Source organism: Camelina sativa, chromosome 20, assembly GCF_030686135.1.
Source record: "Camelina sativa cultivar CO46 ecotype springtype chromosome 20, ASM3068613v1".
Lineage (NCBI taxonomy): Eukaryota > Viridiplantae > Streptophyta > Magnoliopsida > Brassicales > Brassicaceae > Camelina > Camelina sativa.
This window is the reverse complement of record NC_141899.1, coordinates 31,174,743-31,187,706: the sequence shown is the minus strand read 5'-3', so window position 1 is coordinate 31,187,706 and position 12,964 is coordinate 31,174,743. Positions and strand designations below refer to the sequence as shown.

Here is a 12,964-nt window from a genome sequence, read left to right as displayed (position 1 = left end):
TTCGGCCCAAATACCTGATGGTCCATATCCCTACTGTTAATTAAATAACTAAATAAATATGTTTTGAGTAAAAAAAATTAAAATTGTGAGGGCATCCTTAATGGGAAAACTTTTTTTTTGTGTTCTTAGATTAAATATATAGTGAAAATAATCTAACATCAGTTGTTAAGATCATAGGTAAAAAAAATGGGGGAATTAATTATGATGTTCTTAGAATAAATATATAGTGAAAATAATGTAAACTTTCATATGTTATAAACTTTTACTACAAGAATCTGATTTTATTTCATACATAAAGTAGTTACCAAAGATACAAGAGTACATGTAAATGATAACATTTTTGATCTTCAGGCCTAGAGGACGTAGCAGAAGTAAACATTAATCTAAACCAGGGTCGAAGCTGTATGATTTGCCTTGAAGTAGATAATCATTAGAATGATTGCAAACCAAAATCATCAATGTTGAGTCACGGACGCTAGTCGATGAAGTCTTTTATTAAAGCCAACTTAGTTTGCATTAGTAGCCTACAAGCCTTGAACAGACAGAGAGAGAAATAGCATAACAATGGGAGTCTGCAACCAGAATGCATCAGGATCTCTGGCTAACCTTGCCTCCTGTCAGCTTTGCCGACTCAAACAACATGTGATTGATTAGTCCCCGAGCAGCACTGCCAAATGTTATATCAGAGAATTTTTTTGCAATACATGCCTCAATGAACAAGTTGGACATCTGATACTGATCTAATCAGTAATCACAAGGTTCTCTACCAGTATATAACATTCACTAAAGATTGGGGAGAAAAAAAACTCACTCATCTTTAAGCTTTTGAATCTTCTCAGGGTCTGTCTCATTCATGTGTTTCTTAAACTGTTGCCTCACCATACCAACCACTAGCTCAGTGTTGTGTTGCTGCATAACACAAACGAGTAAACAGAACAAAGTTCAGTTCCTATATCTCCTCCAATCCAGGATATCTAATCCTATAAGAAAAGCACAAATCTCTTTCTCGTGGAATCAAAACACAAGTGCTGATAAGATATCAGTCTCGACCTTGTGTCGCAATAAGAACCCTAGACCAGATGAACTACTGTTATTATTACCCTTTCTACCAAACGACCTAAGATCCAAACCAGTTGGAACCATTACAAAAGCCAGGACAACACCAATCTCATCAGACATCGAAAACGAGAAACTAGTCGAGAATGATCCGGAAAAGTTTCTTTCTTTACTTTGGAAGAGTCTGATGGGTTGCCTGTAAACAACTCTTCCTTCACTCCGACTCACTGAGTCAGTCAATTGAATCGATGGACCGCCGTCAACAAACTTCGAATCTCCAAACAGAGCAATATTCTCGTCAAAGCTCGGAGATTTCACAAACCCACCATTAAACAAAAACGAGGGATTTGCATCTGCAGCAGCCATTGTTTGGTAAATCTCGAAGCAGCATAAAACAAAAATAAGAATTAAAGACATCTTCTTTGGAGGAATCTTGATTCGCTCTCAAACACACTCTCTCTCGTTTTATGACGGAATACGACGGAAGAGAACAATCAGAATTTTTTTCGTTCTCTCGATATTTTTTCGACCAATCAGAAGAGAGGAAGAATATTAGAACAGCCTTTGGATCAGTTCTGAACCAAGATCAAAAATATTGATCTAAGCCCACTGTTACATATTTTTATTATTTATTGGGCTTAGAACAGGGGGAAAGTTATCCCGTTAAGGATGGCTTGAGTCAAAAAGGAACAGTAATTTAAGGTTATTTATTACGTCAAAGAAAAAGAGAATCTAAATAAACATTAGCCTGGCGGCGTTTTAAAAATTAAAACATCAGATTTGATTTGTTTTTGTTTTAACTTTATTAAACTAAAAAGCTCACTCTCGTATCGTATCTATTATCTAAACGAATTTAACTAAAAAAAGCTAAAAACAAATTACACAACTGAGGGCAAAACAAAAAAGGAAGAAGATCAAAGTAGAAAGGGGAAGAAAACTAAGCTTAAGCTTAAGTAAGACAAAAATCTCGAAGATCCATGGCGGAGGATTCTGTATCTGTCTCGATGAATCGCACCTTGTTGTGTAAGAAGAACAAAGGGGTCCGAACCGAACCGGTGCAAGGAAGCGAAGCAAAAAAAGGCAAGATCTTTTTAGGTGAGAGAGAGAGAGATGGGGGACACGTGTCGGGAAAGGAGAGGTAGAGAGGTCACTCTCCGTTCCCGGTTCTTTCTGTCTCGTGCGGTGCGTTGTTTGTTGGTTTTGGTTGGTTGCCATGTCAGAGTCCGTTCCCCTATGAGCCCGGCGAATCCGAATCATATGCCTTTCTTTTCGCCATCTCTCTCTCTCTATCTAACCCCAAACCCCATCTCCAAAGACTTGACCTTTCTCTCTCTCTCTCTAATTTATTTATCGTTTCGCGTGTCGCCCTCTTCTTCTTCTCTCTCTCTCTCTCTTTCTCATCATCTCTCTCTTTCGTACCTCTCTCTCTCTCTCTCTCTCTCTCTCTCTCTTGTTCGAGGCCGTGCCCTAGAAGCCCCCCCTTTCCCTTTTCTCCGGGACTTCAATCCCTAATCGCCGGATTTCTCTCGTCCCCTTAGATCATCGGATTACTCTTTTTACTTTTCTCTATTCCGATTTCAGATTCCCAGATTTGTAAGTTGTTTCCTCTCCTTTCTGGGTTAATCTCTTCTTTTTGTTTTTGTTTGTGATTTGGATGCTTGGTTTAGGGGTTTGTCAGGTTAATGCTGGTTTTATTAATTACTGATTTAGTGTGATTTTTGTTTTTTTTAATTGTCTTTGTTTCTAGGTGAATTGTCCTGGTTTTTTACTGCCAATGTGTCTTGTTTTTTTTGCTACTTTCTTTCAAATGGTTTGTGTTTGAATTCATGTTTCGAAAGCCTGTGTTTACTTGACTATGTTCTGGCTAAGTTGATTGAATTCTACACTAGTGTGTGTTCATTCACTTGTCTATAGGATCATCATTGATCTATGTATCAAAACTAGTGAATTTGCCCTAGAGATAAGCTCTAGGTCTATATAAGACACCGTATTTTGCAGAGTAGAGGAATGTAATATAGTATGATCTTAATTGAAGTATTATTCTCCAAGTAGTGAAGGAACAAATCGTTTATTATCAGAGCTTGTGATAAGAGTAGATTAGATTACGTACTAGGTTTTTGTCTCATCTTTAATTAAGACTTCTGATGGATGTGATACTTCTCTAATGTTGTAGATTTACTATTGGATATCATTTAGTTTCTTAGATTCTATATCTTGTATTATGATTGAATGAAGCTGTTTGAATTCATATCTATGTGAAAGTGAATTAAATTGTGGTTACAGGTCGCTACACTATGCTTTTTTCCTTTGTGCATGACATTTTTATATCAGAAAAGGCTCAGTTTCACATTTTTGATTTATCGTTCATATGACTATCAAGTTGCACGCCGTTGCTGTCTGGTTGATGATACTGTATATTTGATTTGAGTGGCACTTCATTTTGTCTTGTCACGTTATTGTTCAGTGTTTCTGAGCATGTGCACATTTCTAGCTACCTCATTTTGTTGTTTCAGTGTGTCTTGATCTTAGATTATGGTTTGCCTAACTCGTTTTTCTTTTGTAATGTCAGTGTGGCAACAGAGGTCTTCAAAGGCCAGTATTCTTTAGTTACTACTGTAGCTGTAATTTATACATGAAGGTCTATCCAGTTCTCTATCAAGCACATGGTATGAGAAGAGAAATAGAAGATGAAAGATTCAGGCAGTGAAATGATTAATAGAGATTGGGTCATGAAGCAGAAACGAAGAAAGCTTCCATCTATACTAGATTTATTAGACCAAAAAGTGGAAAGTTCAGTTGCTTTTGATTCTCCGGAATACACTTCTTCCGCTAAACCATCTAAGCATCGGCTTAGGACTGATTCAACTCCTGAAAGGAACTCCTCTAAGAGGAAAGGAAATGATGGGGTAAAGTTTTTTTAAAGTTTCTCACCTCATTTTATATATGGTATTGTTCTGTTATTAATTTTTTTTTTCTTTTACAGAATTATTTTGAATGTGTGATCTGTGATCTTGGTGGTGATTTACTGTGTTGTGATAGTTGTCCTAGGACTTATCATACCGAATGCCTCACTCCACCTCTTAAGGTAAACGATCTTTTTATATTACATGTGTCCTTCGTAGTTGTGAATTCGCATTACTCAAATTTGGGAAACTTATCTTACTCCTTATTTCATTATCCTCTAGCGGATTCCAAATGGTAAGTGGATCTGCCCTAAATGTTCCCCAAACAGTGAAGCACTCAAGCCTGTCAATCGTTTAGATGCAATTGCTAAGCGAGCAAGAACGAAAACCACGAAAAGAAATTCTCAAGCCGGACCAAAGTGCGAGAGAGCTTCTCAGATTTATTGCAGTTCTATAATCTCTGGAGAACAATCTTCTGAGAAAGGGAAATCTGTATCGGCTGAAGGGAGCAAATCCATAGGAAAGGAAGTTTATTCGTCCCCAATGGATGGTTGTTCAACTGCTGACCTTGGTCATGCATCTGCGGATGACCGACCTAATTCATCGTCTCACGGAGAAGATGATATGGGAAAACCTGCAGATCTCTCTGAATCTAAATTATCAGATACAGAGAAAACTGAAGAAGCACCCGTGGAGAAGATGGAACATGCTTCCAGCGAGATTGTGGAAAATAAGACAATTGCTGAAGTGGAGACTGGAAAAGGTAAAAGGAAAAAACGAAAGCGTGAATTAAATGATGGGGAAAGTGTTGAGAGGTTGAAGACTGATAAGAAACGTTCGAAGAAAAGTTTGTCCAAAGTGGGTTCTTCTCAGAGTACCAAACCAGAGTCTTCGAAGAAAAAGAAAAAGAAAAATCGCGTGACTTTAAGATCCCTGTCCAAATCTCAGACCAAGACGGAAATACCAGAAAAAGTGAAGGTATGTTTCATAATCATTATAGATTTTAGATTTTGTAGACATTTGACTATGCTTATAATAGGGGAATGTAGTGTAAGAAACCTTGTTGCATCACGCTTTTTTTTTAAGTGGGTTGTAAATCTAAATATACAACAATAATAAATGAATCAGAGATCAGAGATTTGGTAGAGTTACAAGATTCAGTATCGTTTTGAAGCTAGTTTTTCTGTCACTCTGAATTTAATGTTGAGTATCTTCTGCATTAATATAAAGATACTTGGTCAATTTGCACGTAGTTTTTCCTGTTCTGCTCTGAAGATTGTGGCTCTCGTGAATTGTGATTTTAAGTTCTTATATAACCAGTGCGACATTTTGTTCTGCTTAACATGTTGCAACAACTGGTTATTCTCCGCAAACTCAATATTGTTTTGCATTTAGTAAAGTGGTTTCTCACAAGTATTTACGATACATGTGACTATACCTCTGTTTCGGCACATGAATTGTGGGTATCTCTTTTTAACTGCAGGAGCTTGGAATGTTTTTTTCATTAGAGATGAAATTTCTTACAAACCATGTTTGATGGTCATATTGATTTCATTCTATATTCATTGTTGTTCTTGTATCATCTTTCATTTAGTATATGTTCTTATCCACTTATCCTTACCAATGCAGAAGCTTTCCAAGGAGGAACGTCGTGCATTACGTGGCACAAAGAAATCTTCTAGTTATGTGGATGATAAAAACTCTCCTCCTGCTGGAAATCTCCAGGTATCTATCCTTGTGTCACTGCCATCAGAAATATTTCTTGTTCCTTCAGAATTGTCTATTGTTTATGTGCCTCATTCATTTCTGGTGACTCATTTGTTGCTCATGCTTGTTAATATATGTTTTCATTCCTTTCTTTGTGGTTTCCTGACAGGTTGATCGCATTTTAGGATGCCGAATCCGAGGTCTGACTAAGACCTCACTGTGTAGTTCTCTTTCAGATGACATGTGTTTTGATAATTTACAAGCTAATGACCAGCGCGATAGCTCTGTACAAAATACAAATGCTGAATTATTAGTTGCCGAGGACAGAACAGAATCTTCTTCTGAGACGGGTAAAAGTTCCAGGGATTCACATATTAAGGAGAAAGATTTGGACGAATCTGCTTTTGGTACTGAGGGTATGGATGAGGGGAAAGAAGAGATTTCAGAAGACAATTCTGATGCCACATTGAGTAGACATGTGGATAATGAAGATACAAAAGTTAGTGGAACACCTGTATCTGTTGAGAGAGAGTTACTTGAAGAAGCACATCAGGAAACAGGGGAAAAATGCACTGTGGCTGGGGAAGAAGTTGAGGAGCCTGTAGCTGCTCAAACTTCAGATCTTATTGGCGAGACTGTGTCATATGAGTTTCTTGTTAAATGGGTGGGAAAATCTAATATTCATAATACTTGGATTTCCGAGGCGGAGCTAAAAGGTCTTGCTAAAAGAAAACTAGAGAACTACAAATCAAAGTACGGAACAACTGTAATAAATATCTGTGAAGATAAATGGAAACAGCCTCAGCGAATAGTTGCTCTTCGGGTTTCAGAAGAAGGTAACCAAGAAGCTTACGTAAAGTGGACAGGCCTAGCTTATGATGAATGCACGTGGGAGAGTGTGGAGGAGCCTATTCTTAAAAGTTCATCCCATTTGATAGATCTATTTCATCAGTATGAGCAGAAAACATTGGAAAGGAATAGTAAGGGTAATCCCACAAGGGAAAGGGGTGAAGGTCAGCAAAGTGAAATTGTTACCCTCACAGAACAACCTCAAGAGCTCAGAGGGGGTGCTTTGTTTCCCCATCAGCTTGAGGCCTTGAATTGGCTGCGTAGATGCTGGCATAAATCGAAAAATGTAATACTTGCTGATGAGATGGGGCTTGGAAAAACAGTTTCTGCTAGTGCATTCCTCTCCTCTCTTTATTTTGAATTTGGAGTTGCAAGACCTTGTTTAGTCTTGGTTCCACTTTCAACAATGCCAAACTGGCTATCCGAGTTTTCTCTTTGGGCTCCACTCCTTAATGTTGTGGAGTATCATGGAAGCGCAAAAGGACGAGCCATCATTCGAGACTATGAGTGGCATGCTAAGAATCTTACTGGGACGACCAAGAAGCCGACATCCTACAGATTCAATGTCCTTTTAACTACTTATGAAATGGTTCTGGCTGACTCATCTCATCTACGTGGAGTTCCATGGGAAGTTCTTGTGGTTGATGAAGGGCATCGTCTAAAGAATTCGGAAAGTAAGCTGTTTAGCTTGCTCAACACATTCTCTTTTCAACACCGTGTGCTTTTGACTGGCACCCCTCTTCAGAATAACATTGGTGAGATGTATAATCTGCTCAACTTCTTGCAACCATCTTCATTCCCTTCTTTGTCTTCTTTTGAGAAGAGGTTCCATGATTTGACAAGTGCTGAGAAAGTAGAGGAACTGAAGAAACTTGTTGCTCCTCATATGCTTCGTCGTCTTAAAAAAGATGCCATGCAGAATATTCCTCCAAAGACAGAAAGGATGGTCCCTGTCGAGTTGACATCAATCCAGGCGGAGTATTATCGTGCTATGCTAACTAAGAACTATCAGATACTACGAAATATCGGGAAAGGGGTAGCGCAACAGTCAATGCTTAACATAGTGATGCAGTTGAGAAAGGTTTGCAATCACCCATATCTCATACCAGGTACTGAGCCGGAGTCTGGGTCATTGGAGTTTCTTCATGATATGAGAATAAAAGCCTCAGCCAAGTTGACTCTGTTGCACTCCATGCTTAAGGTGCTACAGAAGGAAGGCCATAGAGTTCTGATATTTTCACAGATGACAAAGCTTCTAGACATTCTGGAGGACTACCTGAATATAGAATTTGGGCCTAAGACATTTGAAAGGGTGGATGGTTCTGTTGCTGTAGCTGATCGTCAGGCAGCTATAGCACGTTTCAACCAAGACAAAAATCGGTTTGTCTTTCTGTTATCAACACGTGCCTGTGGTCTTGGTATCAATCTGGCAACGGCTGATACTGTTATTATCTATGACTCTGATTTCAACCCTCACGCTGACATCCAAGCTATGAATAGAGCTCATCGAATCGGACAATCCAAACGACTTTTGGTGTACAGACTTGTCGTCCGTGCCAGTGTTGAAGAGCGCATTTTGCAGCTGGCGAAGAAGAAGTTGATGCTCGATCAGCTTTTTGTAAACAAGTCTGGATCCCAGAAGGAATTTGAAGATATTCTACGCTGGGGGACTGAACAACTTTTCAACGACTCTGCTGGTGAGAATAATAAAGATACATCTGAAAGTAATGGGAACTTAGATGTAATCATGGATTTAGAAAGTAAAAGTAGGAAAAAAGGTGGTGGCCTCGGAGATGTTTATCAAGACAAATGTACAGAAGGAAATGGCAAGATTGTTTGGGATGAGACTGCAATTATGAAGTTGCTTGACCGGTCAAATATTCAAACGGTCTCCACCGATGCTGCTGATACTGAGTTAGAGAACGATATGCTCGGCTCCGTAAAGGTGAGGTATCATATTCATATGTCATTCTTGCTAAATGACATGTTAATCAATTTTACATTCATACAAAAAAGAAAAGAAAAGACATGTTATATGCACCTTTTTTTTGTCACTACTGAGATATGCACTATTAGGTTTACAGACGCGAGTTTTTCTTTTAACTGAATAAAGAGGAACAGTAAGATAGGCCTCTCTAGATTGACTTAAGTGACTCTTGTATTACCTGGAGGCTGTTCTAGGTTGCTTTGAACTACAAAGTAGAATTGCCTCCTCTTAATGCCTTATTAATTCGTCTTTAACAGCCTGTGGAATGGAATGAGGAAATAGCTGAAGAACAAGTTGAAGCTGAATCACCTGCTCTGGTAACTGATGATGCTGATGAACAGAGTTCAGAGAGGAAAGATGATGATGTAGTAAATTGTACTGAGGAAAATGAATGGGACAGGCTTCTGCGTATGAGGTTGGAGTTTCCTCTTGCTCCAAATTAAGCGGCTTAGCTCTGTTATTTGCTTCGGTCAAATGATGGTTTCACTACATATTAGTTATCACTTGTTAACTGATTTTTATACGAAAAAACTGTATCTGTAGATGGGAGAAATATCAGAGCGAGGAAGAAGCAGCGCTTGGTAGAGGGAAGCGTTTAAGAAAGGCTGTTTCATACAGGGAAGCATATGCCCCACATACCAGTGGACCTGTAACTGAGGTAACCGTTGTACTCTACTCCTAAAACATCTTTTGGTGACTATGAGCACCCTTGTCGTGATAATTACCAGTATACCTAATTTATAATTATTGCAGAGTGGCGGTGAAGATGAGAAAGAACCAGAACCAGAACTTAAGAAGGAATATACACCTGCAGGGCGAGCCCTAAAAGATAAGTTGTAAGTTTTTGTTCCAAGTCTGTTCACTCTTCAATATTTGCTAGGTTGATAATAGTGAAGTTGGAAAAAAATTTCACCTTTTGCATATATTTAGATACATTCACGTCTGCTTCTCAGATAAATTATACTTAGAAATTGTGATTTTTCCTGATTAGAAGACAAAAGAAGATTCTTTAGCAAAATCAGTTTGTGTCAATTTTAATAGAAGATATCGGGTTTTTCATTATATCAAGATCTTGAATAACAGTTTACTTTGTTTTCTGCAAAACAGTACCAAGCTGCGAGAAAGGCAAAAGAACCTGCTTGCAAAAAGGAATTTTGTTGAAGATTCTCTTCCTAATGGCAATGAAGATCAGGTAACTGAAGCAGCTAATCAGGACGAAGAAAGCCCTACATCAATGGACTTGGACGATAGCAAAGCCAGCCAGCAATGTGATGCACAGAAAAGAAAAGCCAGTTCTTCAGATCCTAGACCAGAACTTCCAATCCAGCATCATCATGGCGCAGAATGTCCACCTTCTTTATCCCCGAACAACCTGCCAGTTCTTGGACTGTGTGCTCCTAATTTTACTCATTCAGAATCCTCCCGGAGAAATAATTCTCGTCCAGGTAGTAGACAGAATAGAACCATAACAGGACCTCATTTTCCCTTCAATCTACCCCAAACATCAAACATGGTTGAGAGGGAAGCAAATGACCAGGAGCCTTCTTTGAGTAGACTAAAACCACAAAACGTAAAGGAAGAACCTCATCAGCAACCTCTTAGTAATATGGATGGTTGGCTTCCACATCGTCAGGTATTCCCCTCCCTCTTATACATGCAATTTCATCTAACACATCTACTTTTCATTCACATATATGATACATAAACATATTCTATACTTATATGTGGGTCATAACTTGTGCACAATGCAGTTTCCTCCATCAGGGGATTTTGAGCGTCCCCGAAGTTCTGGTGCTGCTTTGACTGATTTCCAGGAGAAGTTTCCGCTACTTAACCTTCCATTTGATGATAAGCTGCTTCCTCGATTCCCATTTCAGCCGAGAACCATGGGAGCATCGCATCAAGACATCATGGCCAGTCTTTCGATGAGGAAAAGATTTGAAGCTACTGGTCATTCTATGCAAGACCTATTTGGCGTACCATCAATGCCATTTCTACCCAATATGAAAATCCCTCCTATGGATCCACCTGTCTTCAACCAACAAGAGAAGGAATTACCTCCTTTGGGTTTGGATCAGTTTCCATCAGCTCTTCAATCTATTCCGGAGAACCATCGCAAGGTGCTGGAGAATATAATGCTTAGAACTGGTTCTGGCATTGGGCACTTGCAGAAAAAGAAGACAAGAGTAGATGCATGGTCCGAGGATGAACTAGATTCTCTCTGGATTGGGATTCGTAGACATGGGTATGGAAATTGGGAGACAATTCTTAGAGATCCAAGGCTAAAGTTTTCGAAGTTTAAAACACCAGAGTACTTGGCAGCAAGGTGGGAAGAAGAGCAACGTAAATTCTTGGATAGTCTTTCATCTCTGCCATCTAAATCAAGCAGAAATGATAAGTCCACCAAATCTTCCTTGTTTCCTGGTCTTCCCCAAGGAATAATGAATCGGGCATTACATGGAACTAGATATGCCACTCCTCCAAGGTTTCAATCCCACCTCACAGATATAAAACTCGGATTCAGCGATCTAGCATCTCCCCTTCCGTTATTTGAACCATCTGAACACCTTGGATTTCGAGGTGAGCCTTTTCCTCCGATGGCAAATCTGTGCACTGACAATCTTCCTGGTGATCCTACTGCTGGGCCATCTGAACGACCAGGGACATCAACAAATATTCCCAGTGAGAAGCCTTTTCCACTCAACTCTCTTGGAATGGGCAACTTAGGTTCATTGGGTTTGGACAGTTTAAGTTCCTTGAACACCCAGAGAGCTGATGAAAAACGGGATGCTATTAAGCGTGGGAAACTACCCTTGTTTCTAGATATGCCGTTACCTCCAATGCTTGATTCAAGCAACAACATGTTCTTGGGAAGGTCAGCCAATCAATCTTTTCTTAATCCGAATCGTGGGTTGAATCTCTCCAATCCTATGGGGAAAGACATATTGGGAATGAACTCTTCAGAGAACAAGCTACCTCATTGGTTACGGAATGTTGTGACTGTTCCTACCGTGAAGTCACCTGAGCCACCCACTCTACCTCCAACTGTGTCAGCTATAGCGCAATCAGTCCGCGTTTTATATGGTGAAGATTCAACCACAATTCCACCATTTGTGATACCAGAGCCGCCGCCTCCTGCTCCTAGAGATCCAAGACACAGTCTGCGTAAGAAAAGGAAACGTAAATTGCATCCATTGAGTCAAAAGACTACAGACATTGGTAGTAGCAGCCACAATGCTGTAGAAAGCAGCTCTCAAGGCAATCCACTAACATCATCAACTCCTCCCTTGCCTCCACCTTCTCTATTGGGTGAAACTTCAGGGTCTTCCCAACCCAATCTACCTCCTCCCAACCTAAACAGCACAGAACCAATGTCTTCTGAGGCAATCAGATTACCACCACCTGAAGAATATACTGTCATAGCAGCAACGCCATCTGATGCACCAGGGCCTAGTCTAGAGGGAATCACTGGTACGACGAATTCAATCTCGCTAGAGAGCAAAAGCTCTGAACTTAAATCTACCAACCAATGTGGAGACTTAGATCCAGAAACTGATAAAATGGAGTCTGATCGAACCCCGCTTCATTCAGATAAACCTTTAGATGAGAAACAAGAGGAACAAGAATCTGAAAACGCATTGAACAAGCCGTGTGAGACCATAGAGGCTGAAAGTCAAAACACCAATGCAGAAGAAGAAGAAGAAGAATCCATGAAGATGGTGTCTGATAATTCTCCTGGTGACGAATGAAACCTTCGATCAGATTGCAATGAAATTACCAGTGTTACTTCTTTTTTTTAGGTCTTTGCAATCAAAACTTCACTGCTATAAGTATTAAGTTTTGTAGGTATGACGCAAATCAGTGAAGAAGCAGTATATGTATTCGAGACTACATTTTTATCTTTGGTTAAATTCTATTTGATTGTAAAGCTTGTGTAAGAGAATTTAGTGATCTAACTGGTTGGTTTGGATTGTGTAAAACCAGACACTATAGATTGTAATGCTTAGTGGAAGAGATCTTTAATTATTGCTGTTGGAAATTCAATTCCGGTTTAGCTGATTTTTCTTAACCAGATTATGTTTGTTTCATTTCTAGCCTCTTTGACTGAATTATTTTAGTCTTCAGCTTTGTACTTATACAATTGCTTTGAATCTTAACTAGCCCTGGGCGTTCGGACATCGGGTCGGGTAATTCGGATTTCGGATAATTTGGATATTGATTCTAATATCCATACGGATTATTAGGCATAATTGTTCGGATGTCGGGTCGGTTTCGGATCGGGTTATTCGGATTTCGGATAATTTGGATATTGATTCTAATATCCATACGGATAATTTATAAACTTCGGATCGGATTTCAGGTCGGATTTTTCTTGTATCGGATATTGTTTTCGGATATTTCAGACCCGATTATTATTTGCAACAACATCTAAAAATGTTGTTTGAAATTTTTAATAAAGCAA

At 39.3% G+C, this 12,964-nt stretch overlaps 1 protein-coding gene across 1 annotated transcript; it reads left to right on the top strand.

The window, feature by feature from the left end:
* The first annotated feature begins 1,832 nt into the window (after window positions 1-1,832).
* LOC104771662 (protein CHROMATIN REMODELING 4) lies at window positions 1,833-12,546 on the top strand. The gene is made up of 11 exons (XM_087505123.1): window positions 1,833-2,649; window positions 3,626-3,962; window positions 4,040-4,141; window positions 4,242-4,937; window positions 5,589-5,684; window positions 5,836-8,460; window positions 8,760-8,917; window positions 9,046-9,160; window positions 9,256-9,338; window positions 9,610-10,135; window positions 10,254-12,546. The coding sequence occupies exons 2-11, from the start codon at window positions 3,744-3,746 to the stop codon at window positions 12,249-12,251; spliced, it is 6,618 nt and encodes a 2,205-aa protein (XP_087361249.1). The 5' UTR covers window positions 1,833-2,649; window positions 3,626-3,743; the 3' UTR covers window positions 12,252-12,546.
* The last annotated feature ends 418 nt before the right edge of the window (window positions 12,547-12,964 follow it).

What these genes read in the sequence shown, in the direction of transcription:
- LOC104771662 (XM_087505123.1), top strand. Translation starts at nt 3,744, where the DNA reads ATGAAAGATTCAGGCAGTGAAATGATTAATAGAGATTGGGTCATGAAG. An exon ending in AAATACCAGAAAAAGTGAAG is followed by an intron (nt 4,938 to 5,588) that starts GTATGTTTCATA and finishes TTACCAATGCAG; the next exon opens with AAGCTTTCCAAGGAGGAACG. An exon ending in CTCCTGCTGGAAATCTCCAG is followed by an intron (nt 5,685 to 5,835) that starts GTATCTATCCTT and finishes GTTTCCTGACAG; the next exon opens with GTTGATCGCATTTTAGGATG.